A 27531-nucleotide genomic window follows, 5' to 3' on the forward strand; every position below is an offset into this window, starting at 1 on the left:
CAATGCCTTTATTTTTATGTCGTGCTGAGGATCAAACCCAGTGCCTCATACATGCTAGGCAAGCACTCTACCATTCATCTATAATTCCAGCCCAAGGGTGTTCTTTCTCAGCAGATCTTTATAAGAACATCTCAGAGACCTAGAAAATATCATTTTGACATGCTCTGTGCCACCAAGATACTATGGTTGGAAGTCTGGATGAGCTTCAGGGAGGGCAAAGAGGGCTGGCCAAATCTTCCTTAGGCTTTCCTTTTTAGTTAGGGGCCTGCAGAATTTGAAGGAAATGGGAGGAGTGTACTCCAAAATCAAGAAAGTAGCTAGCATAGTAGTAGTCTTTTATGCACTTTTGAAAGACTTTCGTGCTGTCTAGGGGAGGAAACATTTAGAGAAAAAAAAAAATTAAGATGTCAAGACATTTTAAGAACTTAAGCAAATTTATTGTTTTCCTACTTGTACATCTTTTTTCCTATTATGGCTCTTTTTTTTTTTTTTTTTTTTGATAGGCCCAGCTTCCCGATCAGTGGAAATGTTGAAGGAGATGATTAAGTCTGGCATGAACGTCGCTCGTCTAAACTTCTCTCACGGAACTCACGAGGTGAGGCTCAGGTGGATAGTGAGGTTCTGCGGACAGCTTGTAGGAAGCAGAGAGGGAACGTCACATTTGTTTAGCCACAGTAGACCAGGCATGTATGAGTCTTGAGTTTTACTATGAATGAGACATTGTCTTTATTGGCCCATCCCTATTCTCCGCCTTCTCCTTCCCATCTCTACTGGCCAAGTCTCCGTAAGCAGACAAAACCTGATTTGTCACTGGCCATAATTCTCCCATGTACCTAGGCTACCAGTAGCACTCACAAAGGAAGGCATGGAAGGGCACTCCTAGAAACTCCTCTCCTGTGGTGAGCTGTGGTGTCTTGGCTACAGCACTATGTCCACTGTTGCAAGTTAGGAACCAACTCTCAAGCACTAACACTATCTGGCATGTGATAGTCTACACTCTTAGCATTGTTTTCACAGCTACCCCTTGCCAAGGGTCCTGATGTATTAAAATAACCAGTCAGCACTCCTCAGGAGCCTGGTGGGAATGGGGCTTTACTTAAACTAGGACCAGGTGGCAGCTGTTGGGAAGGCTCTGTTCCCAAGTTTGGAAGAAACTCATTCTGAGCAGTGGGGAGTAGGAATGGTGCAGTGAGATGGGCTGCTCCCTGAGAGATTGTGCCTTTTTAAAACCTTCAGACTTGACATGGATTTCCCATAGTCCGTGGGATCTCATCCTGTCCTTGATGGACCAGTGATGAAAAAAGGAAGCTTTACCCTGTCTTCACTTCTATACTTCTATTTAGAGTAAAGAAAATGCTACCCTGTGAGGTCAAGTGGTAAGGGGGTTGCCCTCTGGCCTTTGAAAGTTGGTATTAAGTTTGGACTAAAAATAAGTCCTCACGAACAGCAATCCAAGAAGTGAATTCCTCCTTTCTGGGAACATGAGACTCTTCTTCATAGATTCCCAAACCATGTTCCATAAACAGCCTATGGCCTGGCGGAGGCTGACCCTCAAATGTCATGGGAGCTAGACCTGGTCCAGCAGACACCTAGGCAGGTTAAGCATAACTTTGTTGACATTCTGTAATTGTTCAGGAGGGGACTTTTCAGCAAATCATCAGGAATTAACTATAAATGATACCTTAGCTTAAAATCCCAGTGACTCTGGAGGCTGGGGCAACGGGATAGTGATTTCAGTTAGCCTCAGCAAATTAACAAGGTCCTAAGAAACTTGGTGAGACTCAAAAATTAAAGGTAAAAAGACCCGGGGATATGGCTCAATGGTGAAGTGCCCCTGGATTCTATCCTCAGTACCCAAAAAATACAGCAATGAAGATCTGCTCACCATTGATCTCCCCTGCTAGAGTCTGTCACTGTCTCCCCATGCAGAAGAGGGAACAGAAATAGATTTTGAGAGTTGACCTTTGATGAGGCTTTATGACTCCTTCCATCCAGTAAAATAACACCGCCCAGATCTGAAATGGCAAGGGCTAGTGGTATCTGCTTCATGTGCAGGACAGGGGCTGGCTTAGGAGAGATGTTTGGAAATTATCCGTACTTGGACTCTGATTCCAAGATTAGAATTTTTTTTTAAGTCCCTCTTATAAGTTTAATTTTAGGCTTTACATGAGATGAAGTTTTCCCTGAGATGTGGGTTTTGGAAACAGATCTGAAACTGTCCCAGTATTATGTAGTGACATGTAAACAGTTTTAATTTGGCTGCATTTTAGGACTCTTATTCATGCCCACCTTCAACTAGAAACTGGGATGTACTTTTCTGCTCTTTGACAAGTTTAAGTACTCTTCTGAGAACTTTGAAATTGCTTTCTCTCTTGCTTTCTGATACAGGGACATCATGTGTCTACTTCTGGTCTTCTGACAGCTTTGGCAGTGTCTCTCGCCCCCACTTTTGGCAGTAAACATGGGCAAGATGTGTACTTGCTGAACATGCGCTTCCATAATGCCATGTTGGCTAGAAAATACTGACTTTTAAACAACCTAAATTTAGAGCCTTCTGAGCCTTCTACAAGGACAGCACTGATGGCTGGCTCTTAACCATTTGATAACATGCCAGCCAAACCACAGCCACCCACAGTGGGTGACACAACACATCTCCCAGAAACATACCAAAGATAACCCACATAGGTGATTTAAATAATACCTAATAATCTAATCATTATTATAATATACTGTTTTACCTCCCCCAGACATATTTGTCTTTTAAATAAATGCATATTTATTTAAAAGACTCAGTTACAAAAATGTAGTATACCACCGAAAAAAGTTAAAAGTTTTATAAAACCTTCAAGTTGTATAAAATAGAAAGTATACAGAAACATTGTCTGACATAATTATTTAATGAAAGTTGAGAACAAAATCTAAAGTATAATTAAGAAAACTTCTAAATGCACTTATTCTAGGAAGCAGAAATCTCAAGGTAGATGAAATATTTCATCTCAAAACACTTGAAAAATAACCTAAAAGGGCAACAAGAAGGAATTGATCTTATATAAAGGCATAGCTTAATACAAAAGAAATTTGTCAGATTAAGAGTTGATGCTGTGTCCGGGAAATAGGTAAACGGAAACTTCTGGAAAGTCTGATAAAAAATATGAAGATGCTGGGCTGGGAATGTGGCTCAGTGGAGAGTGCTTTCCTGGCATATGTGAGACCCTATGTCAATCCCCAGCACAAAAAAAGGAAGTAGTTCATATACATTAGAAGAGATTTTTAAGGTCAAGAAAGACTTAATTTCTATAAATACAGGTGAAATTGACTATTTTCCAAGAAAATATATTTATTCAAAAGGTAGAGAATATGAGTAAACCCAATCACCTTAAAAAGTTGGAAAAGTGAGTATGACATCTAGCTTCCTTAAAAATGTTAAGAGACGAATGATGCAGAGCAAACCTAATGCTTTTTACATGCTAGGCAAGTGCTCTACCAGTAAGTTCCACCTCAACTCAAAGCAAAATGACTTTAATAGCTAAATTTTGTATCCTTCAAGGGACAGTTTAATCCTCCATTACACTGTTCCAGAGATTACAGAAGCACAGAAATCTCCCTCATGTTCTTTTAAAACCAATACACTGACAGGGACAGACAGGGAAAGTATCAAAACCAGACTAACCAGGTTAGTACTAATGGTTAGTACTCTAGACCAATCAATCTTACTTAGAAAGATGGGCAGAAAGCATAACTAAAATTTAGCAATTCAAATCCCATAGTGTGTTAAAGGAATTTTATGACCCATGATCAAGAACATTTTATTTTAGGAGTGTAGAGTTCTACATTGGGATTAAGTAAGAATGGTCACTATAAGATTATGATGATAATAAGTAACATTTATTAAATAATGACCATATGCTTGACTCCATTCTGAATACTTCATGTGTTCTTTAACTCATATCAAATCAACTCTTGAGAAAAAGGCATTTGACACCAGGGTGCATGGCGCATTCTTGTAATCTCAGCAGCCTCAGAGTCTGAGGCAGGAGATTACAAATTCAAGGATAGCCTCAGCAACTTAGTGAGGCCCTAAGCAAGTTAATGAGATTCTGTCTAAAAATAAGAAAAAGGGCTGGGGATGAAGCTCAGTAACTTTGAGGACTTCTACAAAACAAACCAGTGGGTCATTTAGAGTGTGAGTTCCAATCTGAGAATTTCAGACATAGCCTTTAGGCAGCACAGTCCTTAGAGATTAGGTTATGGTTCCAGCTCTGCACCAACCACCTGCAAATAGTAAGCAAGCCTGCTTGCAGTTGCTGCCCTCATGGACAAAGGTGTTTAAAGGACAAGGCCCATAAAGTGCTCAATTAAGTACCCCTGTTATCAGTAATGTGTCACAAGGATTATAGTATCTAAGAGCTCTTTTGTCATCTTATCTTGACCAAGTCTTTTTTTAATCTAACAGTAGTGGCAAAGGGAAAGGGCTTTAAGGGAAGATTCAAACCAGGATTTATTGCAAGTGAAGGGGAATTCCTTCAGAAAAAAGCATCTGACCACCTTTTCCTATTCCTCTCTAATTAGAACTCTAGAATGTGATTATGTAACCAGGTCCATGTGACCCTAGTTTGAATTATTTAGCTTGGACCACTTTGAGCTTAAGTCAACAACTTTCAGTTTGAATTGTAGTTGGGATCAGTAGAGAAAAAGCACAGAACCTGATCCTAATAGCTAGGGAAACCTTGTCCAAACACAAGTCTTGGGTCTTTTGCTCCAGTTTTCTGCTTTATTTGCTTAGGGTTCTCAGTGAGTCCTAGGGACAAGAGAACAGTTGAAGAGACACAGATGAGATCTGTTCAAACCCTTGGCTTAGTGGGTTTTTGTTTGTTTTTGTTTTGGGGTACCAGGATTGAACTCGGTTTCACTTGACCACTAAGCCACATCCCTAACCCTATTTTCTATTTTATTAGAGTCAGAGTCTCACTGAGTTGCTTAGCACCATGCTGAATTGCTAAGGCTGGCTTTGAACTCTTAATCCTCCTTCCTCTGCCTCCCAAGCCGCTGGGGTTACAGGCATGTGCCAGTGTACCTGGCCTCTTTAGTGGTTTTTGGTTGTAGTATTCTGAACATTCCCAAGACTGGTTTAAGGCTGAGGACATTAAAGGGAGTGTATAGAGGATGCCCAGTATATGGACAGTGAGAATAGAGGATGGTGGTAGAGGTCTGGAACTTCCACAGGCTTTTCTAAGTGATCAGCTTCAGCTCTGGGGCAAGGAATGAGTTGGATCCAGGTGTGAGAGGACACTTATCTTCCCCCTTTCTCTTAGTACCATGCAGAGACCATCAAGAATGTCCGTGCAGCCACAGAAAGCTTTGCTTCTGACCCCATTCTCTATCGGCCAGTTGCTGTGGCTCTGGACACTAAAGGACCTGAGATCCGAACTGGGCTCATCAAGGGCGTAAGTATCTTGGGGAGAAAGAAGGTAGCCCCAGAAATGCCTCTTTGATAGTCTGTGTCTTGCCTGGATGCCTTGTTTTGGTGTGCAAATGAAGGTCTTGTTTTCTTCATTGTTTTAAAAAAAATTTTTTGATCTAGTTTGCTTGAAAATGGTACTACAGAGGAGCTGGTTTTTACTCTAAAAGCCACTCCCAAGTGTCTCTCACTTTGAGGAGCAATTTTTTCATATCTTTCTTCCCCCCATCATTGAGTAGTATGACATCATTCTTTCTCTGGATTATTCCCTTGAAATCTATGAAGTTAGGGAATAAGAGCATTTATTCAAGAAGGTAAAAGTTTTCTTATTACTTTCATCTGAGATTTGAACATTGTTCCCTGGGGGAAAGAACTTTTCCGTTCCTGTCAGATGGTGGGTTGCTAGCTTCTGCAGTCTGGATTCTTACTTTCCCTCTTGTACATGTACATAGAGCGGCACTGCAGAGGTGGAGCTGAAGAAGGGAGCCACTCTTAAGATCACTCTGGATAACTCCTATATGGAGAAATGTGATGAGAACATCCTATGGCTGGACTACAAGAACATTTGCAAAGTGGTGGAAGTGGGTAGCAAGATTTATGTGGATGATGGACTTATTTCTCTGCTGGTGAAGGAAAAAGGTATGTGTGGGGGTCAGGTTCTAAAAACATCCCATTTCTAAAGTTTCTTGATATAAGGAAGTCGGGAAGCAAGACTGAATCAATACATTCTTAGAAATGCCTTTCATAACCCGTTTATCCTCAAAAACCACCAGCCCAGCCTAATTGCATTCCTGCAACATATGAGAAGATTTCCTTTTTATTCATCCTTTATGCTTCTTGACTATCTGCTTGCTTGCTTCCTTCTATATTCCATCCATCAATATGATGTAAATAGGACTGTTTGTGCCTGGGAATGATAGCTAAAATTTAAGTAAACTTTTTTTTTTTTAGTTGTAGATGGACACAATATCTTTATATTTACTTGTTTATTTTTATGTGGTGCTGGGGATCGAATACAGGGCCTCAAACTTGCAAGGCAAGTGCTCTACCACTGAGCTACAATCCCAGCTCCTTAAGTAAACATATTTGGTGATGTATTTGAGTAATTTTAAAACAATTTTATGAGTAGGTATTATTATCCTTACTTAGAGGTGAGGAAACTAAGGCACATAGACTGGCTCAAGGTCACACAGTTAGTGGACTTGGGATTTGAATTCTGGTTATGGTTCTAGTGCCTACTGTGTGCCTCTGAATGGAGAGAAAGGGCTTGCTGTCTGCTACTTGTCTTCCAGTTGAGATGTTCCCTCATTGCTCTGCCTCCCCTCCCTACTCTGTTTTGCATAGGTGCTGACTTTCTGGTGACAGAGGTGGAAAATGGTGGCTCCTTGGGCAGCAAGAAGGGTGTGAACCTTCCTGGGGCTGCTGTGGACCTGCCTGCAGTATCAGAAAAGGACATCCAGGATCTGAAGTTTGGGGTTGAGCAGGATGTAGACATGGTGTTTGCATCTTTCATCCGCAAAGCATCTGATGTCCATGAAGTTAGGAAGATCCTGGGAGAGAAAGGAAAGAACATCAAGATTATCAGCAAAATTGAGAATCACGAAGGAGTTCGAAGGTAAGACCCCAATCTTCCCCACTTCAGTTCCATTTCAGCATTCTGAAGGGCAAGATTTATCCTGTGACTACACTTGCCTATCAGAATGCGGCCTCCCAAGATTGATCTAGACTCATTGAATCAGAGTATCTTGGAAGAGCAGAATAATTGGTGTTTTTAAGTTTCTCATGGTTTTTCAGGTGAATGGGATGCTGGAAGCTTGGCATTGTTCCATGGGCCTGGGGACAAGCAGTGGAGTGGACTTGTGGACTAGGTCACCAGGTCCAGGGCCATCATGCTCTACTCCTGAGCCAGGAGCACTATCAGTGTTGGCTAGAATAGGGAAATAGCAGGTACTTAGAAAGGGCCCTAAGCTTCCACATGTCAAAGCTTAGGGCCTTTTGGACTTCACCTAGAAAACAGCTGGCCTGGTGATCAGTCTAATTCTGGTATGGTTTGTTCAGCTCCCATTAGGGAAACATGGGTCCTCTCCAGGTTCAGGTTGCTCCACCTGAGCTTAACCATTTTCCCAGTGCTCACAAAGTAGAGTCAAATGAGTACGATCAGTTTTTAGTGACACTGCTAAAAACCCAGATGAGTAAGTGTGGTTAGGAGTGTCTTGGGAGGGTGAGAAGAGCAACCTCTAAGCCCACTATTATGACCTTACTGTCCTTAACCTTTGTTTAGGCAATTTGAAATTCTCCTCTTTGCCATTCTGTTAAGCCATGGGTGCTAATTGACTTTGGCTCAAACCACATCAGGCAAAACCACATGGGAAGGAACCACCATAAAATGTTCAGCCTTCAAATGTTCTTGGCTAAATGAGGTTGTGCACTTTTGTGTCAGAAGCAATCAGCAGGCCTTGGGTTTACTTTCTTCCTTGGAAGTGGTGATTGGACAGTGGAGATTGTAGGGAGACAATCAAAGGAGGCAGACAGAGAAGGAAAAGGAGCCCATGGGACTTCCGAAGAGACCTTGTCCCTTCCCCCTGTTTCCCCTCAGTGAAGTATCCATATTGGAGTTGAAGAAGCCTAGCAGAATTGTTGGCCCATCCTGTGTGGCTGAGATTGTTGGAAAGTTTTATCTCTTCCACACACCTATGGTGACATTATATATGGATATCTATGTCAGAGAATCTCTGACATCTTCTGGTCAGTAGTTGTACTTGTGGCCCTTGCTCTCTTTATCTCTTCCCCATTTTCTCATCAGATTTGATGAGATCCTGGAGGCCAGCGATGGGATCATGGTGGCTCGTGGTGATCTAGGCATTGAGATTCCTGCAGAGAAGGTCTTCCTTGCTCAGAAGATGATGATTGGGCGGTGCAACCGAGCTGGGAAGCCTGTCATCTGTGCTACACAGGCACGTCCCCCCTCCTGTGTTCTCCTGTTCATTTTCACATGCTTGTATGGGAAAGTTGTAGAGCCTAGCCGGTCTCTTCCTATGTATGGACCCTGTGGCACTTAACATACACACTCATACCCCCACCCCCTGGTGCACTTACACAAGTTGTGCTCTGTAAACCTACACACTATGTCCCAAGGATCAACTTACAGTCATTTGTCTCTGAAGAGAGCACAGGCCAAGTCTTATCAATGCTTTGTCCTTTTCCAGATGCTGGAGAGCATGATCAAGAAGCCCCGCCCCACCCGGGCTGAGGGCAGTGATGTGGCCAATGCAGTCCTTGATGGAGCCGACTGCATCATGCTGTCTGGAGAAACAGCCAAAGGGGACTACCCTCTGGAGGCTGTTCGCATGCAGCACCTGGTGAGTAATTAGGGCCCACCCTGAGCCCTAGGCTTCCAGCTGGTATGGAGGCAAGCTCTAGCACAGAGCTTTTTAGGCTTCTGCATCCTCTTAACCAGGGTCTTTCATGGTCCTCAGTCACTGTAACAAGAGTGAGGGGGTGGGGGTGCAGGGTGCCTCCTGGTTTGTTGGTTGGTTTGTTTGTGTTGTCTTCCCTTCACACACCCTCTCCTATTTCTGGAGGCATACTCCATCAGACATCACACAGTGTTTCTGTGGCTCCTTTCCTTGATTTAAGTCCTGGGGTACTGATACAGTACTTTTAAACTCTGGACAGTCCAGAGGGCCTGAGTGCCTCTGCCCTATTCTGAAAAAGGCCATGCTCCCAGCTGTGCTTACTGTTTGCCTTCTGATTTGATTCCCCACCTGTGGGCCTGCACTGGTGGGTGTTGCCCACATGAGCTGCCTGAGCTGGCCTTGCATGGTGCCTTCAGCATGGGATCTACTTTGTGCCAGACCAAAAAGTGACATCAAGTGACTAGTGGAAAGGCACTGAGCCTTGCGGGCTTTGGACTGAGAACTTCTGGGGAGATATGGGTGTTCTTTCTCCCTGAGAAGGAGTTTACTTAGAGATTTCCAACTTGGTTGTGTCCTTCTGCTGCTCTGCTTTTCAGAGATAAGAGTTCCAGTTCCTTTGTCCTGCTTGATCCCTCCCTGGAACTTTCCAAAGAATTAGGGATTAGTTTTTACGGCTGCTTGTGCCTGATAATATAAGTGTTATGAATTAACTTTTTCCTGGTAGTTCTAGGTCAGTCTCTATAACATACACCTCAGTGAAATTTCCCTGTATCTGTTCCCTTTCTAGCCAACAAAGGAACCTTGCCCTTTAGCCCTTTGTGTGATCCCCCTTTTTCTCAGGTCCCCAAATAACTGAAAAAACAAACCAACTCTGTACTAAGTATCTCTTTTACTTTATATATATCCTGTTACTGGGCTTAAGTAGCCTTCTGGTAGTGAACCGAGTTCCTACCCAAGATTCTAGTCCTTGAGGCTATTGTCGGCATCCTGGTGAATTTCCCCATGTTGAAATGGGTAGAAACCTCATCCCTTTTTGCAGGGATGTTTCTGTAGCCTGGCCCTGGGCCATCCATACATCACCCCATTTGTGTAATATGATTGCTGTTCCAGTGGTCAGATACTCTTGGCATATTCTCAGAGCTACCCTATGGTGGAAGGGTCCTCCTAAGTCTGTCCCAGATGAAAATGCCTCTCAGCCTATCACCTCTGGAGCAGCCACCTTTGTGCATCTCTATATGTCCCCCCTCTATGTCTTGCTTAGTTATGTGACTTTCTGGCCTCAGGGGTTGGAGGCTGACCTTGACTTGATTTATTGAACTTTGAAACCAGATTGTGAGTACTGTTATTTCTTTGGACAAGTCAATTAATATCTCAAGACCTTGTCCTAAAATGGATTAGCTGAAATATTTAATTATAACCTTAACATTAAATATTCCCTGCCATTATTATTAAATATCATCAAATCTTGTGTCCACATAATCTTCATATCTCCCATTACTTCAGTTTGTAGTTGCAGGTTACGTGAATATAAAGCCTGGGTTTGAGCACAGGTCTGCTGACTTCAAAACCAGTCTTGTCTCCTGCAGCATTGTACTCTAACAGCAGATGAGGAGAGGTCTTTATTTGGGGACTGTAGTGAGGTCAGAGACTAAGATTCAGCTCTGGGTTCTGAATTCCATGTCATTTCTTCCATACCCTGGTCTTTCTGTGAATGGACAGACATCTTAGAGCTGCAAGGCTTGGATTGCATGGCACTGCTCAGAAGATAAGTTATGAGGTCTGGGCCAGGTAGTAGCTGCTCCTCCAGGTGGTACAGGCCTCTCCTTTCTACCGTCAGTTAACACTGGCCGCCACAGCCTCCCTTAACAATTCATGGCTTTCTCCTGTGTCTAACCGATGCAATTCATGACCCATAGTTAAGAGCTAGGCAGTACCAGGTATGGTCCTGTTTCCTGTTCATGTCCACTATCCTTTGGGCTGCATGCACTCCATTCTTATAAAAAGAATACTTTTAACCTGGTATACCCTGGCACGCATCTGCTTATACTGCTGAATTAATAAGATGGTATTAGTCTTATCTACTGTTCACTAAGGTACTGGTAATGGCATTATAATCCTCTAAAGCTTAAATTTTCTTTCTTAGTCTTATCTGAGCAGGCAGTCTATAAATAACTTACTGGCTTTCTCATGACCATTTTAATCATTAGATTTTAATCATTAGATTTTAATCAGATGTCTTGTTAAACATGTCTGCATGCTTCCACAGGCCTCCATATCTTCACATGGCTGTGCAAAGTGCCCCTCGAAAGTTAGCCAGTTTCCCTTCTCCTAATTTGAGAATTCAGCTGTGTAGCTCTGGCTTTATGTTGACCCCAGCTTTGAAGAAGCCTAGCAGAATTGTTGTTCAGTCTGTTTCCATAGCAGGCCTTGGAAAATACACTTTATCCATGAGGCAACCCTGCCTCGTCCAGACAGCCATGTGAGGAAGGAGGCCCTGTTTCTTGCTATAAGCTGTGTCATGAGGCAGCGTGGTCAAGTCCTCTGCCAGGGAGTAGTGTGGGTTCAGTCTAGGCATGTCTTTATGCCCAGCTGCTAGAGCCTACCCACCATATTGCTATGGCTCTAACCAAAAAAAATCTTTCTAGGATGGAAGTCCCAGTTTCCCCTGTATCAGAGGGGAAGAAACATCAGTTGAAGCACAAAATTCTCCATACTTCCTAGAGCAGGTGGACTTCCACCATTCTGCCTCTGTGTCTGCCTGAACAACAGATTTAACCTAAGGTTAAATCTTACGTCATTCTTACCTTCCTCTCTTATTAATTCCCCGTTCTATCTTTCCATGTGTTGTCTCTTGTTTGGTTTGTTTTTTTTTTTTTTTTCCTTCTTTATCCCTTTTCCTTGCCCTTCCTTCTCCTAAACCTTACAGATAGCTCGGGAGGCTGAGGCAGCCATGTACCACAGCAAGCTGTTTGAAGAACTTGCACGAGCCTCCTGTCTCTCCACAGACCCTATGGAGGCCATGGCCATGGGCAGCGTGGAGGCTTCTTATAAGTGTTTAGCAGCAGCTTTGATAGTTCTGACGGAGTCTGGCAGGTAGGGCCCCAAGGGCAGGTACCACTGTAGGATAACCAACTTCTTGCTTGCTCCAGCCAGCCCTGCACTTGGCCCTGGCACACAGCCTCTTCTCATCTGCAGGAAGGCAGCCAGGGAGGTCATGACAGGGCAGAATCAAAGGGTCCTTTGTCTCAATAGGCATGGTAGAAGTCACAGGCACCTGGTGAAGGACTACTTCCTGTGGAGTTTTGCTCTTGCTCATCTCCAAACCTCCAGTGACTATGCTCCTCTTGGCCTTTGTGCCCAGGGATATGTTCCTTGCCAGCTGTCTGTAACTTTTTCCCCACCCTTTCCCTTTGTGACAAAGCTCTGTCCCCCTCTTGTCCCTCTGGACGGATATTGCTCCCCTAGATTGCCCGTGAGGCAGAGGCTGCCATCTACCACTTGCAATTATTTGAGGAGCTCCGCCGCCTGGCGCCCATTACCAGCGACCCCACAGAAGCCGCCGCCGTGGGTGCTGTGGAGGCATCCTTCAAGTGCTGCAGTGGGGCCATTATCGTGCTCACCAAGTCTGGCAGGTAGGAGGTGGCAGTGGCTCCCTGAGGATACCCTGGTCTGGTGGCACCTCTCCTTGGGGGTCCTGGGAGTCGTGCATTGAACAGTGCTCAGATGATGCTGAGTCAAGGTAAGGACTGTCTAGGTGCCACCTTTCCAGCTCCCTCAGTCCAGGATCCCAGCATGGGCAGAGTTCCTTCCTCGTGCCTGGAGGACTATAGTATAGGCAGCATTCAACAAATGTGTTTATCATTTGGATTCAAAGCAAATGATTCACAGTGAACTATTAAAAATTGCATAATGATGGATAGGCTCTAAGTACCAACTGCAAATGGCTATTTGATATTTAAAAGCTGGTCTTCTAGCTTTTAAATGGTGCACACCAATAAACTCAGCAATTTAGTGAAGCCATAAAGAACTTAGCAAGATCCTGTTTTAGAATTAAAAGAAATGTGTGGGTGTAGTTCAGTGGTAAAGGGCCTCTGGGTTTAATCTCCAGTATTCTTCCTTTAAAATAGTATAAGATAGGGGCTGGGGTTGTGGTTCAGTGGTAGAGCGCTCGCCTACCATGTGCGGGGCCCTGGGTTCTATCCTCACCACCACATATAAATAAAGATATTGTGTCCAATATAACTAAAAAAAAAAAAATTAAAAAATAATAGCATAAGACAACCAGTTTTGTTTGTAGTAGTTACTGTGTACTTTTTAAAAAATCATTTGGAAAATTAATGCTGTTCACTATGCCCCTATTTGGTATACTGGTTCCTATTTGCACCCCAAAGATGAGTCTGTCCTGTCTACGAAAGGTTGCTATGCCATTTTGCTGGTATTCTTTGGAGCTAAGGTATACAGGCCTGTGGTTGGCCTTGGATTTGAGGTTCCTTCCTAGCCTGGGACATTGTCTTACTGTCTCTCAATCTTCTAGTCTGGGGAGTGTGTTCCTTGACCTCGACAGCAGGATGGGAAGTGTTTCCTGGAGGTCAGGGTAAAGAGGAGAGACAGGCAGTACCCATGCACTGAGGAGTGGCAAGTGGGCTTCCCAAAGCACCAGGATACAGGGTCTGTGTGGATTCCCTCAGCAGAGGCTCCACGCTCTTGCCTAAACAACCATTAGGATTGACCTTTGTGGAAAGGGCCAACCCTTGCTATTTGGCTATTTTTAGCTCTAGTCTTCTGGGATTTCACTCAGCTGGACTGGACTTCAAGAGCTATTTCTCCCTGAAGGATGTGTATGGAGGCCAAACTTGAAGCAGTGTTCTGCTATGATCATCTTAAATTTCCCTGACACCTGTTGTGTGTCCTCAAAGCTTGCCTTCTAGAGCCCAGTTCTTTCTGCAAGGTGCTCCCCAATTTCTGAAACACATCTGCATCTTATGTATAGTGTCAGTGTTCAAGGAAGCAGTTGGCAGAGGAATTTCAGAGGTTCCTGGACATGCTTCCACACCACCATTCTGTTTTTGCCTTTTGCATAGAACCCAGAGTTCTACCTGCTCACCTGGGTTCTATACTATATCATAGAACTTCTAAGGTTTCTTTTGATACTCAGGTTTGAACTTGAGGCTCTAAAGTCCAGTTGCTGGCACTACTTGGGGGACCTGGGAACCATGTGGGGTAGGGAAGGGGATATAACAGTTGAGAAGTGTCATGTTGTTGATTCCCCGAGGGCTGGTCACTCTGCTGCAGGGTGTTTTTTAATATTTTAGTTGGACACAATATCTTTTATTTATATATTTTTATCGGTGCTGAGGATCAAACCCAGGGCCTCACACGTGATAGGCAAGCTGAGCCACGATCCCAGCCCTATGCTGCAGTTTTTTGCCCCTTTTAAGAATCGGGTGCTTTTCACATGCTGCTTGGCTTGTAGCTCTTGGCTGGCAGCAAGAGCAATGGGTGCTGATGAGGTTGGGCCAGGGCTGCCTTTCTGTGCCAAATGGAAGAATTTAGAGGTTCTGGCAACCAGTGGGCCATGTGGGGTAAATGGGTAAGACTGAGAATCCCACATCGGGATGATCAGCCAATGGGAGGGGATGGAATGGAGGGCAAATGGCAGCATAGCCTTCTGGAGGGGAAGATACAAGATTAGGAGCTCCCCAGCCTTGGGAGGCAGTTCCCTACTTTCCAAGGGAGGACCAGGAAAAGCTCTTTCAGGTTGGCAAATTGAGTTGGATTAGAGTGAGCTACTGCTGAAGGCCGTGTTGTGCTTCCTGGGAGGCTTCTGGGACACTGTTTAATGGTCTCTTCCTGTTCCCATTGCATTTCAGGTCTGCTCACCAGGTAGCCAGATACCGCCCACGTGCTCCCATCATTGCCGTGACACGGAATCCCCAGACAGCTCGCCAGGCCCACCTGTACCGTGGCATCTTCCCTGTGGTGTGTAAGGATCCAGTCCAGGATGCCTGGGCTGAGGATGTGGACCTCCGAGTGAACTTGGCCATGAATGTTGGTGCGTAGCTGGGAGCAAGGGCTGGAGCTTAGAAGGGAAGGAGTGATTGAGCTCTGTTTTTTCTGAGATGCTGAAGGTTTGGGGAATACAAACGGAAGCATGCAAACCCCATCCATTCTGGGACGAGAGGCCCAGCTGACTGCTCTTCATACTCAATGGAAATGTTTTTTCAGAATCCTCTCCCATCCTATAAAGAGAATGTAAGGGAAGAGGGCTCTTTGAGGGGTGGGGCTAAGCATCTTTCTCCTTTTCTTTAGTCTCCCACTCTGGGGCACCAGGTGAAATTAATTGTCTATTACTTGGCATCTGCTTATTTATTACTGAGGTTTTCTTTATATAAAATTGACTAGGGCTACTGTATGGTGGAGTGGCGCACACAAAGATTTATGTGTTGATGTGGTCTTTGTACCCAAAAGCTAGGAGGTCATGGGATGAGATGAAGCAGCTAGCTCTGACCTTCTAGAGTATAAACTGAATGATGTCCAAAGGTTCCTGCCAGCTCTGCCCCTTTTCCTGTGTGGTTGGCACCACCTTGTGGTGTGAGGGAGTAATTGTTCGCCAGTTTTGACTAGTGGCTGCTGATTGCTTTTTTTTTTTTTTTTTTTTTTTTTTTTAATACTAGAGATTGAACCCAGAGGTGCTTAACCACTGACCCACTTCCCTGGTCCCTTTATATATTTTATTTAGAGATTTAGAGCCTTTCTAAGTTGCTGAGGCTGGCTTTGAAACCATGATCCTCCTGCCTCAGCTTCCTGAGTTGTTAGGATTACAGGCATGTGCCACCAAGCAGGGCTTCTTGATGTGGGCATTTGCCTCAGGTTCATACCTGCTTGGCTTGTTTTTTATTCACCAATCTTTTTTCTTCAGGCAAGGCTCGAGGCTTCTTCAAGAAGGGAGATGTGGTCATTGTGCTGACTGGATGGCGCCCTGGCTCTGGCTTCACCAACACCATGCGTGTAGTACCTGTGCCATGATGATCCCTGGATCCCCTTCTGCCCCTGCCCTATCCCCTTCTCCAACCCATCCATTAGGCCAGCAATGCTTCTAGTGCTCACTCTAGGCTGTAGTGTGGCACTGGTGGGCTGGGACACCAGGGAAGATTAAGTCTGTTTTTAGACCCTGCTCGAGTGGGATAGCCAGAGCCTGGCTGCATCATGTGGTCCCACCCAAAAGGGGGCAAAAGAGGAACGTAAGACTGGAGGCTTCCAGAGCTATGGAAAGAAGGTGACAATTCCTTCTCCTCTAGTTAGTTCCTATAGAAAGTGGATGCCCAGAGAACTCCTAGCCCTGGCCTAGGGTCAGGAGACAGCCAGCTGGGGTAGAGCTTAGGGCGTAGGGCAGTGATTCCAGTGTATGCAAACGGACCCTGATACTTATTTGCTTCCCCAACTGCCTCAGCCTCCCCCACTCCACCTTGTTGTGCACTGTGTTGTTCTCCTGCACTCCACTGGGCTGACGTTCATGCTGCAGAAAAACACTCCACCCCCTGCCTTCCATTTTCCCCACACTGCAGCCACCTCCAGGCCTGTTACTATAGAGCCTACCTGTATGTCAATAAACAACAGCTGAAGCACCTGTTTCTTTATTCTGCTTGGTGGGGGCTGGGGGGTGGCTGAACCCTGCCCCCTGATCAGGTGGAAATGGCAACAGCCGTGTGCCCTGTGGTGGGAGTTTTAGATCACTTGCCCATCTGCAGGATGCAGAGGCAGCTAGGAAGGCAGTAGCTTACTACCTTGAGCTGCAGATTACTCCCAGCATACTGGAGACTGGGCTGGTTTTGTCTAAAACTTCCCACCCCTGGGTATTGCCTTATTTGGGCCAAAGATGGGAGAAGGCAGGCTCAAAGTTTCTCCTGAGATTACACTGGTGTGTAATCCTAGAGTGAAGTAGCCCTTGTACTACTAGTTGGTTTTCCACTTTGGTCTGCCTGTAGTAGAAAGCTATTTTCTTTAAATTGTTATTAGTTATTGGCGGAATTTTATGAATTTATATGTGGTGCTGAGAATCAACCCAGTGCCTCACACACGCTAGGCAAGCACTGTACCACTGAGCCATAACCCCAGCCCCAGTAGAAGGCTTTTAAAGGAACTGAGGTTGAGTCCCTGCTCTCCGATTCTGCCCTGAGGTGCAGAAAGTTTGTGGACAGTTTCCCCTTTGGGTCTCTGTATGTTGATGGCTCTCTTCATGATAACAGCAGGATTAAGGTGGGCGGGTGGGTAGAGTAAGAATGGGATTGAGTGTGTCCCTCTCCTGAAAAACTCAAGAACCAAATAGCCTGGTGGGGAAAGGGGCCTGCAGGCGAGCAATATTAAAAACTAAAACTTCTGGGTCCATTCGTAATTGCACAGCTCAGCCCAGTTTATTGTCAGTTACACCAATCACTGACCTCTTGATAACTGCTTCCCAACTCGTCTCAATGCAGATTCCTTATAAAAATAATGCTGGGGTTGTGGCTCAGTGGTAGAGCACTTTCCTAGCATGTGTGAGGCACTGTGTGTGAGGTCCATCCACTAATAAAAAATTAAAGAAATGCTGGGCCTTGCATTCTTGGTGACCTGGATTTTTGACTGTCGTTAAAAATTCTCCCTGTTGTCCCAAATTGGAACACCCTGGATCTCAACGTTGGGAGGGGTTGTAGGAGTGCAGGATTGCGTTCCTGTAGAGGGCACCGCGCTCCAAGACTAGGAGGACAAAATTAAAAGGGCTACATGTGAGGACCCGTAGGTATGTAGACCTGGGCTCTAGCTTCCAGGACCTCGCATTCTGGGAATCCAGAATGCGGGTCTGTGTAGAGATAGGGGCCTCACCTGGGCGGTCAGGAGAGGGGAAGTCTTGGCCAATGGGCTGGCCCGGCCCACAGAGCAGCCAATTGGCGGGTGAAGGCGGGCTCTGCCCGGGGCGGGCGGAGTTCTCGGGCTGTGGGTCCTGAGCGCGGAGCCGGGTCTAGAGTAGGTGCCGGGATGACTGCTCTGAACCGGAGCGAGGCCTCAGAGGCGGACAGGTAAGGAAGCTGCAGCCCTGGGACTGGGTCTGCGACTCCAGAAGCCACTTCGGGGGGCTCGTTGTCTCGTGGAGCAGAGCAGCTCCGGGGCCCCACACCACCTCAGGGCATTCTGCCCCCAGGGCAGGCACTTTCTGACTGCGGGAAAGCGGCTACGGGTCCAGAGCGGCACCTCGCGGGCTGGGCGCCTACGGAGCTGTTAGGTGTTCGTGTGGGGACGGGATGTTTCTAAGGGTGCCGAACCTGGGGGCTGAAGTTCGGTCCCGGCGGCATTAGAGCAATGAAGGGCACAGTCTGAATCCACTGCTACCCGCCACCATCGCTGCAGTTCCTTCGTTTGTTCGTTCGTTCGTTCATTCATTCATTCATTCATATATTTATGAATAAATATCGATCAGTCCCGAATGCCCTCCACTCAAAGTCTGTGGCTTCCCTGCTGGCCCCTGCAGGGTCTTGCCGTTTCCTCTCTGCCGGATCTACACTTGTAGCGGCTCGAAGCTGCCCGGTAGTCAGCGCGGAGCTGTCCCAGCACGACTCCGCCGCGCCCGTGCGCCACGCTGGGCGGGCTGGGGCGGGTCTTCAAGCCTGGAAAGCTGGTCCAAAGTCGACCTGGGAGGAAGGAAAGTTCTTGCAAATGGGGAAGAGTAAGGGGCTAGAGCAGACAGCAAGTGGCATTGCAGAGGACATCAAGAATTGTGGGTTTTGCTCCATGAAGTTTTGGGGACCTGGGAATGGGATTATATATTGAAAAATAGAGTCAGTGAATGAAGCTGTAAATTCCTGCCCCTGCCCAGTTCCCAACACCAGTCTGAGCTCTGGTGGACAGCCCTGCACCCCTGGCCAGGTAGCCTGGAGCCAAGTGGTGTAAATGTGAGCCTGTGCCCAAATCAGCCCTAGATCCACACTGTTCCTGGGTGTGGATCTAGGGCTCTCCCTCTGCTCTGTCCTTAAAAGGCTTTGGAGGGCTTCTAGCCAGCTTCTTTTGTTCTTGCTTTGCTTGTCCCCTTCCTCACCATACATGATTGTTCAAAGATGCCTGTCCTTGCAGAGGTCAGTCTCCTATGGAATGATAGAGGGTAGTCTGACAATTTGTGCTGTCTCCCTACCCCTGTACACCTCTCGCTGGCACTGAATTCAGTTCTTTTCAGAATAAAGACAAGGCAGGGTGGAAGAGGTGGAGAGGAAAGTGTCCCTCCCATTCTATAGTGAGGGGACCAATTTGTCCCTTCCATGGTCTTCTGGTCAGGTTGGCCAGAGTCCCATCCATTCCATGCTGCAGTCACTCTTAGGTTTGAGGTAATAGATGGCAGGCATTGAGGGAAGCCTCAGTGGGCATCTCTGAGACAAATGGGCAGATCCAGAGAGCGAGGCTGGCAAGGACTGCCCCTGAGCTTCCAGGAGAGTTTCTGTCGGGGCCAAATGGGAGTTCTTCTCAACTTCTAGTTGAGAGGATTTTCTAAATAAGCTAGAGAGATCAGCCTGGGCCCCATCTATTCCTTGATGTTGCTGAGCTTAGGTTGAATCCTCAAAGCTAAAATTTAACACAGATTAGAAAGACCTGTATTCTAATTCATCCACCTAGGATGCTGCCTCACTCACTAGGGTTAAGGTCACCGCATCTAAAATGATTTAAGCTGCTTCCCTGCCCCTCCCCATCCCTTCTTGAGCTGCTAGTGCCCGCTGTGTTGGCTCCACCCAGTCCTTAAGCTGGTTAAGCTTTTGCTTGGCCCTTGAATGCCACGTTCCATATTTATAGATTGGCATGAGGAGCCTCACTCTGGAAATCAGTCGTAAACCTCACACTGTTCCTGTTTTGCTGTGACTTGGAGCAAATTGCTTCCCTCTCTGGCCTGTTTTACCATAAGGTAAGGATATGGGACTCCTTGATGGCATTCTCCATGCAGTTGTTCAGGGATTCTGCCTACTAGTGTGTTTCCTCCTCCATTTCTGAAGGTGTTTCATTTCTTCCCATAGTTTCCCCTTTGCCCTGATTGCCCATGTCATCAAGAAGTGCAGAATTCTACTTTGGTATCTAGTGTCTGAGTCTGAACATGATTTCTTTTTCTTTTTCTTTTTTTTTTTTTTTCCCGAGAAACGAAAATAAACTCTCCTGATCCTTCATCCATCTCTGATGCAAATTTGACATAAAGTCCATCTTGGCCACTGTGCCACTGCTCACCCGAGCTGCAGGGCATCAGTTTGTCACCACCTGTTATCACCAACCTTTGAACCTTTGATTAACTCCCCAGCTATTTACTAGTGGAGGAGAGGAAGGATGAGAGGAAGAGCAGAAACCCCTGGGAATGGAGCTTCCTGGGTAATTAAGAAGTAACAGCCTCCCTGAGGTGTACCTGTCTGCTATGGCACAGATTCCAAAGGAAGGCATTGTTCTCCAGAACATAGCCTCTAAGAGACAAAGTGTTTCCTCTTCCCTCCTCCCACGACTACACATTTTTATTAGTTGGGGAAATGCTTGATTAGAATTTAGGACTGGAATTATTTAATTAGACCCATTATTTAATTAGAGATTGAAAATGGTATTAATCTAATTCTGTCATCTTTATTCATTTATTACCCATAATCTTTCTATAAAAAGAAGTGTTCCCTCTTCAACTATGTGTTTACTCTGAAGTATAGCTAGTACTAGATAGGCAGAATAAATGCTTGACTTTTTCCTCATATTTACTTGTTTTCAAAATCATGAAATGGGTCCCTTGTATACACCAAAGGTAACCAATGAGTAATTTTATATTACTATGGTATCATGGTTTTAAATAGGTTTGAATATTTAATGCATATTTTATATATATATTTGATATATATGTTTCAGATCCTTGTAGACATCATTTTTATTGATGCTCAAGTTGACCTTTTTTTTTTTTCCCATTTAGTGCTGGGGGATAATACCCAGGGCTTTATGCATTTAAGTGTGTATCAATTTTTTTTTGGCCGGGGGTGGGGAGGGTAGGGGGGATGGGGGGGGTGGAGTACCAGGAATTGAACCCAGGTGCACTCAACCACTGAGCCACATACCCAGTCCTATTTTGTATTTTATTTAGAGACAGGGTCTCAACTGTGTTGCTTAATACCTCACTTTTGCTGAGGCTGGTTTTGAATTCATGATCCTCCTACCTTAGCCTCCTGAGACTCTAGGATTACAGGCCACCTCGACTGGCTCTATTTTCCCATCTTTAAATTGGCTCCTAAGTCTTTGTGCCACAAGGCCGGACTTTGATGGCTTCCTTTCTTTGTGGTATGTTTAGAGGTTTTAGGCTCATTTGTGCATTTCTTACCTCTATCTGGAATCAGCTGTATCTCCAAGGATCCCAGTTCCTTTTAGCGGGAAATGCTTTCTAGAGATCACAGATGAAGCACCAGGGAGGTGTTCCATGCTAGCTGTTTATTATTTTTAAGTGATTAGTTTTGAAGTTTCTATTTTAAGCCCATTTCGTTACTGATTAGACTAAACAAGTAGTTTCGATCATTTTGGAGTTATCAGGTACATTGAGAATCTAATAAAAGTGAAATGCTCTCTTTCCAGAAATATGCCCCTTTATTCAGACCCACTCTTTGGTCCAAAACCCTAGGACCTCACCCTTACCTGCTTCCAGGGATGTGATTTACCATAGGCTGTCAACTGGGTCCATACAGATGGGAGAAGACTTTAGAGGATTAAAAATAACCAGTTGGCTTGATATAAAAGCAGAAAGTGGGAAAGCTAATGGACCTTGCAGATAAAACCAGAGAATAGAAAGTAGGAGTGGTCATGGCCTTGACTGCACTGATCTCACAAGGAGTGATCACTTTTTATCAAAGAAGGAACACAAAGACAAAAGTTCATTCCTCGGTGAAGGATCACTAAATAGAGCACAGTGCATTTGGGTGTTGGAAAGTACTTTTTGATAATCAGGAGCACAGTGACATACCTAAGGAATGATATTCACATACATGCTCATTTTTTTTTTTTTTGGTACCAGGTATTGAACTCCGGGGCACTCAACCACTCAGCCACATCCCCTATTTTTTTTTGAGAGAGGAGAGGAGAGGAGAGGAGAGGAGAGGAGAGGAGAGAGAGAGAGAGAGAGAGAGAGAGAGAGAGAGAGAGAGAATTTTTAATATTTTTATTTTTTAGTTCTCGGCGGACACAACATCTTTGTTGGTATGTGGTACTGAGGATCGAACCCAGGCCGCACGCATGCCAGGCGAGCGCGCTACCGCTTGAGCCACATCCCCAGCCCAACACATCCCCTATTTTGTATTCTATAGAGAGACAGGATTTCACTCAGTTGCTTAGTGCCTCACTTTTGTTGAGGCTGGCTTTGAACTCGTGATCCTCCTGCCTCAGCATCCCAAGCCACTGGGATTACAGACATGCACCACCATACTCGGCACATGCTCACATTTTTAAAATTCCTGTTATCTAAATACAATTCCACCTTTTTTTAATCACTCAAATATTTATTTCTTTATACCATGTTCTTTGATATAGGTAACACTGAAGTAGGTTTTTGTTATGTTTTGGTGTCTTTTAAGTCATTCCCAGATTTGTAGTCAATGTGATACAGTAGGAAGGGCCTGAGCTTTCAGACAGATCTGGCTCCAATTCTTGTTCCCTAAATTAGTGCTCTGAGTTATTTGTTCTTCATGAATTCACATCTGGCCTCCTTCAAAGGTCCTCAGGCTATGTAATGGCCTGGTACACAGTGTGTGCTCACCAAAAGGTACTTTCACGGCAGGGCCTCCAGCTTGGAGAACCTCTGTGATGATTCTACCCCACCTGGCTCTGAAAAGACCTTCCTGGTTTTTTTTTTTTTTTTCGTTTTGTTTTGTTTTCCTTTTCAAGGTGCAAAATTTAATCAATATTTATTTATTTATTTATTGGTGTCTGTTGATTGATTGATTGGTGCTAGGAATCAAGCCTAGCACCTATGCATGCTGGGCAAGCACTCTATCACTGAGCTATAGCCCTAGCTCAAAGTTCATCTTTAAAAGTAAACTTTTTATTTGGAGATCATTGTAGATTTATGTGAACTTTTATGAAATAATACAGAGGGATCTCACGTAGTTTTCACCCAATTCCCCCAGTGGTAACATCTCACAACCAGAAAATTGACAGTGAGATAATCTATTGATATATAGACTTTATTCAGATTTCCCCAGTTTTACATTTGTGTGTGTGTGTTTAATTTTGATCGATTTTATCACATAAATTTGGCCAAGTTCATTTTTTAAAGTTTTTTTTTTTTTAGTTGTTGATGTACCTTTATTTTATTCATTTATTTTTATGTGGTTCTGGGAATTGAACCCAGTGCCTCACCCGAGGCAAGGGCTCTACCACTGAGCCACAACCCGGTCCAACCAAGTTCTTTTTTTTTTTTTTTTTTTTTGGTATTGGGGATTGAACTAAGGGGCACTGGACCACTGAGCCACATCCTTAGCCCTATCTTGTATTTTTTATTTAGAGGCAGGGTCTGAGTTGCTTAGTGCCTTGCTTTTGCTGAGGTTGGCTTTGAACTTTCGATCCTCCTGCCTCAGCCTCCTGAGCCACTGGGATGACAAGCATGCCCCACTACGCCTGGCCCAAGTTCATTTTTAAAATGAAGCCTCTCAGGCTGGGGATGTGGCTCAAGCGGTAGCGCGCTCACCTGGCATGCGTGCGGCCTGGGTTCGATCCTCAGCATCACATACAAAGATGTTGTGCCCACTAAAAAATAAATATTAAAAAAATAAAATAAAATAAAATGAAGTCTCTCAATAGTTCACATTAACCTAGTACATATTTTATGAATAATTAGACAAGAGGAGCTCAAAGTCTCCAAATACAAAGTAATGAAAAGGAGATGGAAATATTAATTACCCTAACTTGATCAGCACATATTATATACATGTATCAAAATATTACAAGGTATCCCCATCAATATGTACAATTATTGCTGTTAATTAAGGTATTTTTTTTTTAAAGAGAGAGTGAGAGAGGAGAGAGAGAGAGAGAGAGAGAGAGAGAGAGAGAGAGAGAGAGAATTTTTATTATTTATTTCTTAGTTCTCGGCGGACACAACATCTTTGTTGGTATGTGGTGCTGAGGATCGAACCCGGGCCGCACGCATGCCAGGCGAGCGCGCTACTGCCTGAGCCACATCCCCAGCCCTAATTAAGGTATTTTTAAAAATATTTATTTTTTAGTTGTAGGTAGACACAATATCTTTATTTAATTTTTATGTGGTGCTGAGGATCAAACCCATTGCCTCACGTGTGCTAGGCAAGTGCCCTACCACTAAGCCACCACCCCAGCCCCCCAATTTTTTTTTTAAGTTTAAGGAGATAGAAAGGTTAACTACCATGATTTAATCAGTACACACTGTGTATATGTATCAAGTTATCACACTGTATTCCATAAATTTGAACAATTAATTTTTAAAACTTAATATAAAAAGTAACATCTAAAAACATTCTAGTTGTCTGCAAAAACGAAACTAAACCCAAAATAAAACCAAGTTTCTTTTTGTCTTTGAGTTTGAGGGTTTCCACATAGTAAAGGGGGGGATTTTAGGAATATGGAATTTCAGAGGTGTTTATTAATTAATATTACTGTGGCTTTGAAACTATTTTTGTTTTCTACATTTTTATTCTTTTCTTTATTTTTTTCTTTCTCTTATTTTTTCCCATAGTACTGGAGTTAAACCCAGGGATATTCTCCCACTGAGCCACACCTCCAGCCCTTATTTGGATCTTTTTTTTTTCTTTTCTTTTTTTTTTTTTTTTAAGAGAGAGAGAGAGAGAGAGAGAGAGAGAGAGAACTTTTAATGTTTTTTTTTTTTTTTTTTTTTTTTTTTTTTTTTTTTTAGTTTTCGGTGGACACAACACTTTTGTTTGTATGTGGTGGACACAACACCTTTGTTTGTATGTGGTGCTGAGGATGGAACCCGGGCGGCATGCATGCCAGGCGAGCACACTACTGCTTGAGCCACATCCCCAGCCCCAAGACAGGATCTTGCTGAGTTGCCCCTAGTGTCCTTGAATTTGCAATCCTCCTATTTCAGCTTCCCATATCTCTGGGATTACAGGTGTGCACCAGCTTGGAGAACTAGCATCTTTTTTCCCATTTATTTATTTATTTTTAATTTTCTTTTTCTTATTTCTTTGTATTTTTTAAAATTATTTTTGCCAAATGAAACTTATGGGTTTATTCTGATAATAAAATATAGGCAAAGTATACAGAAGACTATAATAAGAAAATAAAATGCATGTGAAATCTCAACTCATGGAGAAAAACATTGTGGATTTTAGTGATATACTCCTGTATGTGTTTTATTATACATTCTGTTCTCCATAATGTTTCCCCGATATTATATAATGCTCTCTTTCCTTATTAATAGTGACTTATTTTTAATAAATTTTAATAATAAATATTGGTAAATATTTTTGATGCTTACATAGCTTTCTTTCTTTCTTTTAGTTATTGGTGCACTATTATTTATTTCTTTGTTTATATGTGGTGCTGAGAATTGTACCCAGTGCCTCACACATGCTAGGCAAGCGCTCTACCACTGAGCCACAACCCCAGCCCACATAGCCTTTTTTTTTTTTTTTTTTTTAAAGAGAGAGTGAGAGAGAGAGAGAGAGAATTTTTAATATTTATTTTTTAGTTCTCGGTGGACACAACATCTTCGTTTGTATGTGGTGCGGAGGATCGAACCCAGGCTGCACGCATGCCAGGCGAGCGCGCTACCGCTTGAGCCACATCCCCAGCCCCCCACATAGCCTTCTTTTTAAATTTTTTTTTTTTTTAGTTGCAGATGAACATAACACCTTTTTAAAAATTCATTTATACATAGTGCTGAGGATCAAACCCAGTGCCTCACGCGTGCCAGGCAAGTGCTTCACCGCTGAGCCCCACCCCAGCCCCTTATAATAGCCTTCTATTCCATTGCTATTCTAAACCATAATTTGTGCCCTATCAATGGACACTTATATGATTTCCTTTTTTCTCTTCTAATTGCACTTTAGTGAACATTCTTATTATATCTTCAAATTTGGGTACAATTATTTCCTAACAATAAGTTGTTAGATGGTCGAGGGCTAGGGCTTAGTGGTAGAGCACTTGCCTCACACGTGTGAGGCACTGGGTTCGATCCTCAGCACCACATAAAAAAAAATACATAAACAATAAGTCGTTAGAAATGGAACTTAGGGATCAGATATGCATCTACATATAAAACTTTTTCCACACTGCCTTACCGTGGACTTATGTGATTGCCCCTTTGCCAATAAATCAGCATTATATATTATTAAATGTTTAAACCAAACAACAAAAGAAAAATTATTAAATGTTTAAACTTTTGAAATCTAATAATTAAAAACGTATCATTTCTACCTTTTATTTTATTTTAAAATGTCTTTATTGTTTTTTATTTTAAAAGAATTACCCAGGCTGGGATTGTGACTCAGCGGTAGAGGGCTCGCCTCACACGGGTGGGACCTGATTCCATCCTCAGCACCACATAAAAATAAAGGCATTGTGTTGTGTCCATCTACACCTAAAAAATAAATATTAAAAGAAAAGAAAAGAAAAAAAAAAGAATTACCCATATAAGTTCCAACAAAACAGAAAATTAAACAGAAAGGAAAGAGTGAATATAGCCCAGAATTCTCTCTTTTCTTTTAGTACTTTTTTTTTTTAGTTATATATGGACACAGTACCTTTATTTTATTTATTTATTTTTATGTGGTGCTGAGGATCGAACCCAGTGCCTTATACGTGCCAGGCAAGCGCTCTGCCACTGAGCTACAACCCTAGCCCATAATTCTCTCTTTAGATAGTCATTATTGTTTAATATATACCCTTAATATACTAAACCCAAACTGAAACCAAGTTTCTTTTCGTCTTTGAATTTGAGGGTTTCCACATAGTAAAAGTGTAATTTTTAATTTATAGATGACATCATACTTGCTGATTTGTACCTACTTAAACAATACATTTTGGAATTTTTTTCATATTAGTACATGAAACCATATGCTGTTCTTTTAGTCAATTGCACAGGAATCCATCATATTATAAATACTATTTTGGTATTTATACATTTTCCCCGTATAATCGTTAGCCTTATAGTATACATTTTTACCTATTAATTTATTTCCTTATGCCAAGATTCTTAAAATGGACTTAATGGATTAAAAGATTTGCATTTCTTAAGACATTTGATATATATGAGAAAGTTAACCCAATTTTTAGTCTTATTATAGGTATAAAGAATGCCTATATTGCTGGCTGTGGTGGTGCATGCCTGTAACCCCAGCAGCTCTGGAGGCTGAGTCAGGAGGATCACAAGTTCAAGGCCAGTCTCAGCAATTTAGCCCTAAGCAACTTAGTGAATCTCAAAATAAAAAATAAAAAGGGTTGGGATGTAGTTCAGTGGTAAAGCACCCCTGGATTCAATCACCAGTACAAAACAAACAAACAACAACAAAAGAAAAAGAAAACACCTAGGATTTATCTCTTTATTCAAGTCTTCTTCAATGTCATTTAAAAAAATATTTATGATTTTACTTCTCTTAGGTTTTTCTATGATTAATATAATAATTTCCCCCATTATGTTTTATAACT

The 27531-nt window shown here is 43.4% G+C and overlaps 2 protein-coding genes across 5 annotated transcripts in view; both read left to right on the forward strand.

Annotated features, from left to right (window-relative positions):
* PKM (pyruvate kinase M1/2) overlaps positions 1-16499 on the forward strand; it is a 28537-nt gene extending 12038 nt beyond the window's left edge. For 2 of the 3 annotated variants that reach the window (XM_081292101.1, XM_081292102.1), the window contains 9 exons: positions 504-595; positions 5313-5444; positions 5911-6097; positions 6803-7073; positions 8262-8412; positions 8665-8817; positions 11801-11967; positions 14745-14926; positions 15794-16499. In XM_081292101.1, the coding sequence (XP_081148227.1) occupies positions 504-595; positions 5313-5444; positions 5911-6097; positions 6803-7073; positions 8262-8412; positions 8665-8817; positions 11801-11967; positions 14745-14926; positions 15794-15900 (1442 nt within the window). In that variant the 3' untranslated portion in view covers positions 15901-16499. Of the gene's footprint in view, positions 1-503; positions 596-5312; positions 5445-5910; positions 6098-6802; positions 7074-8261; positions 8413-8664; positions 8818-11800; positions 11968-12339; positions 12507-14744; positions 14927-15793 lie in introns of all 3 variants that reach the window. The other variant, XM_081292100.1, reaches the window with a different exon arrangement.
* Positions 16500-17833: 1334 nt separating this feature from the next.
* GRAMD2A (GRAM domain containing 2A) overlaps positions 17834-27531 on the forward strand; it is a gene marked incomplete at its 3' end in the record, with an annotated part of 33886 nt that continues 24188 nt past the window's right edge. Inside the window, exons 1-2 of one of the 2 annotated variants that reach the window (XM_081292976.1) lie at positions 17834-17927; positions 19684-19792. Coding sequence is in view for 1 of the 2 variants with exons in the window: in XM_081292975.1 (XP_081149101.1) it covers positions 17887-17927 (41 nt within the window). The remainder of the gene's footprint in view (positions 17928-19683; positions 19793-27531) is intronic. The other variant, XM_081292975.1, reaches the window with a different exon arrangement.

The sequence above is a fragment of the Spermophilus citellus genome, assembly GCF_964194105.1.
Source record: "Spermophilus citellus genome assembly, chromosome: 4".
NCBI classification, from domain to species: Eukaryota; Metazoa; Chordata; class Mammalia; order Rodentia; family Sciuridae; genus Spermophilus; species Spermophilus citellus.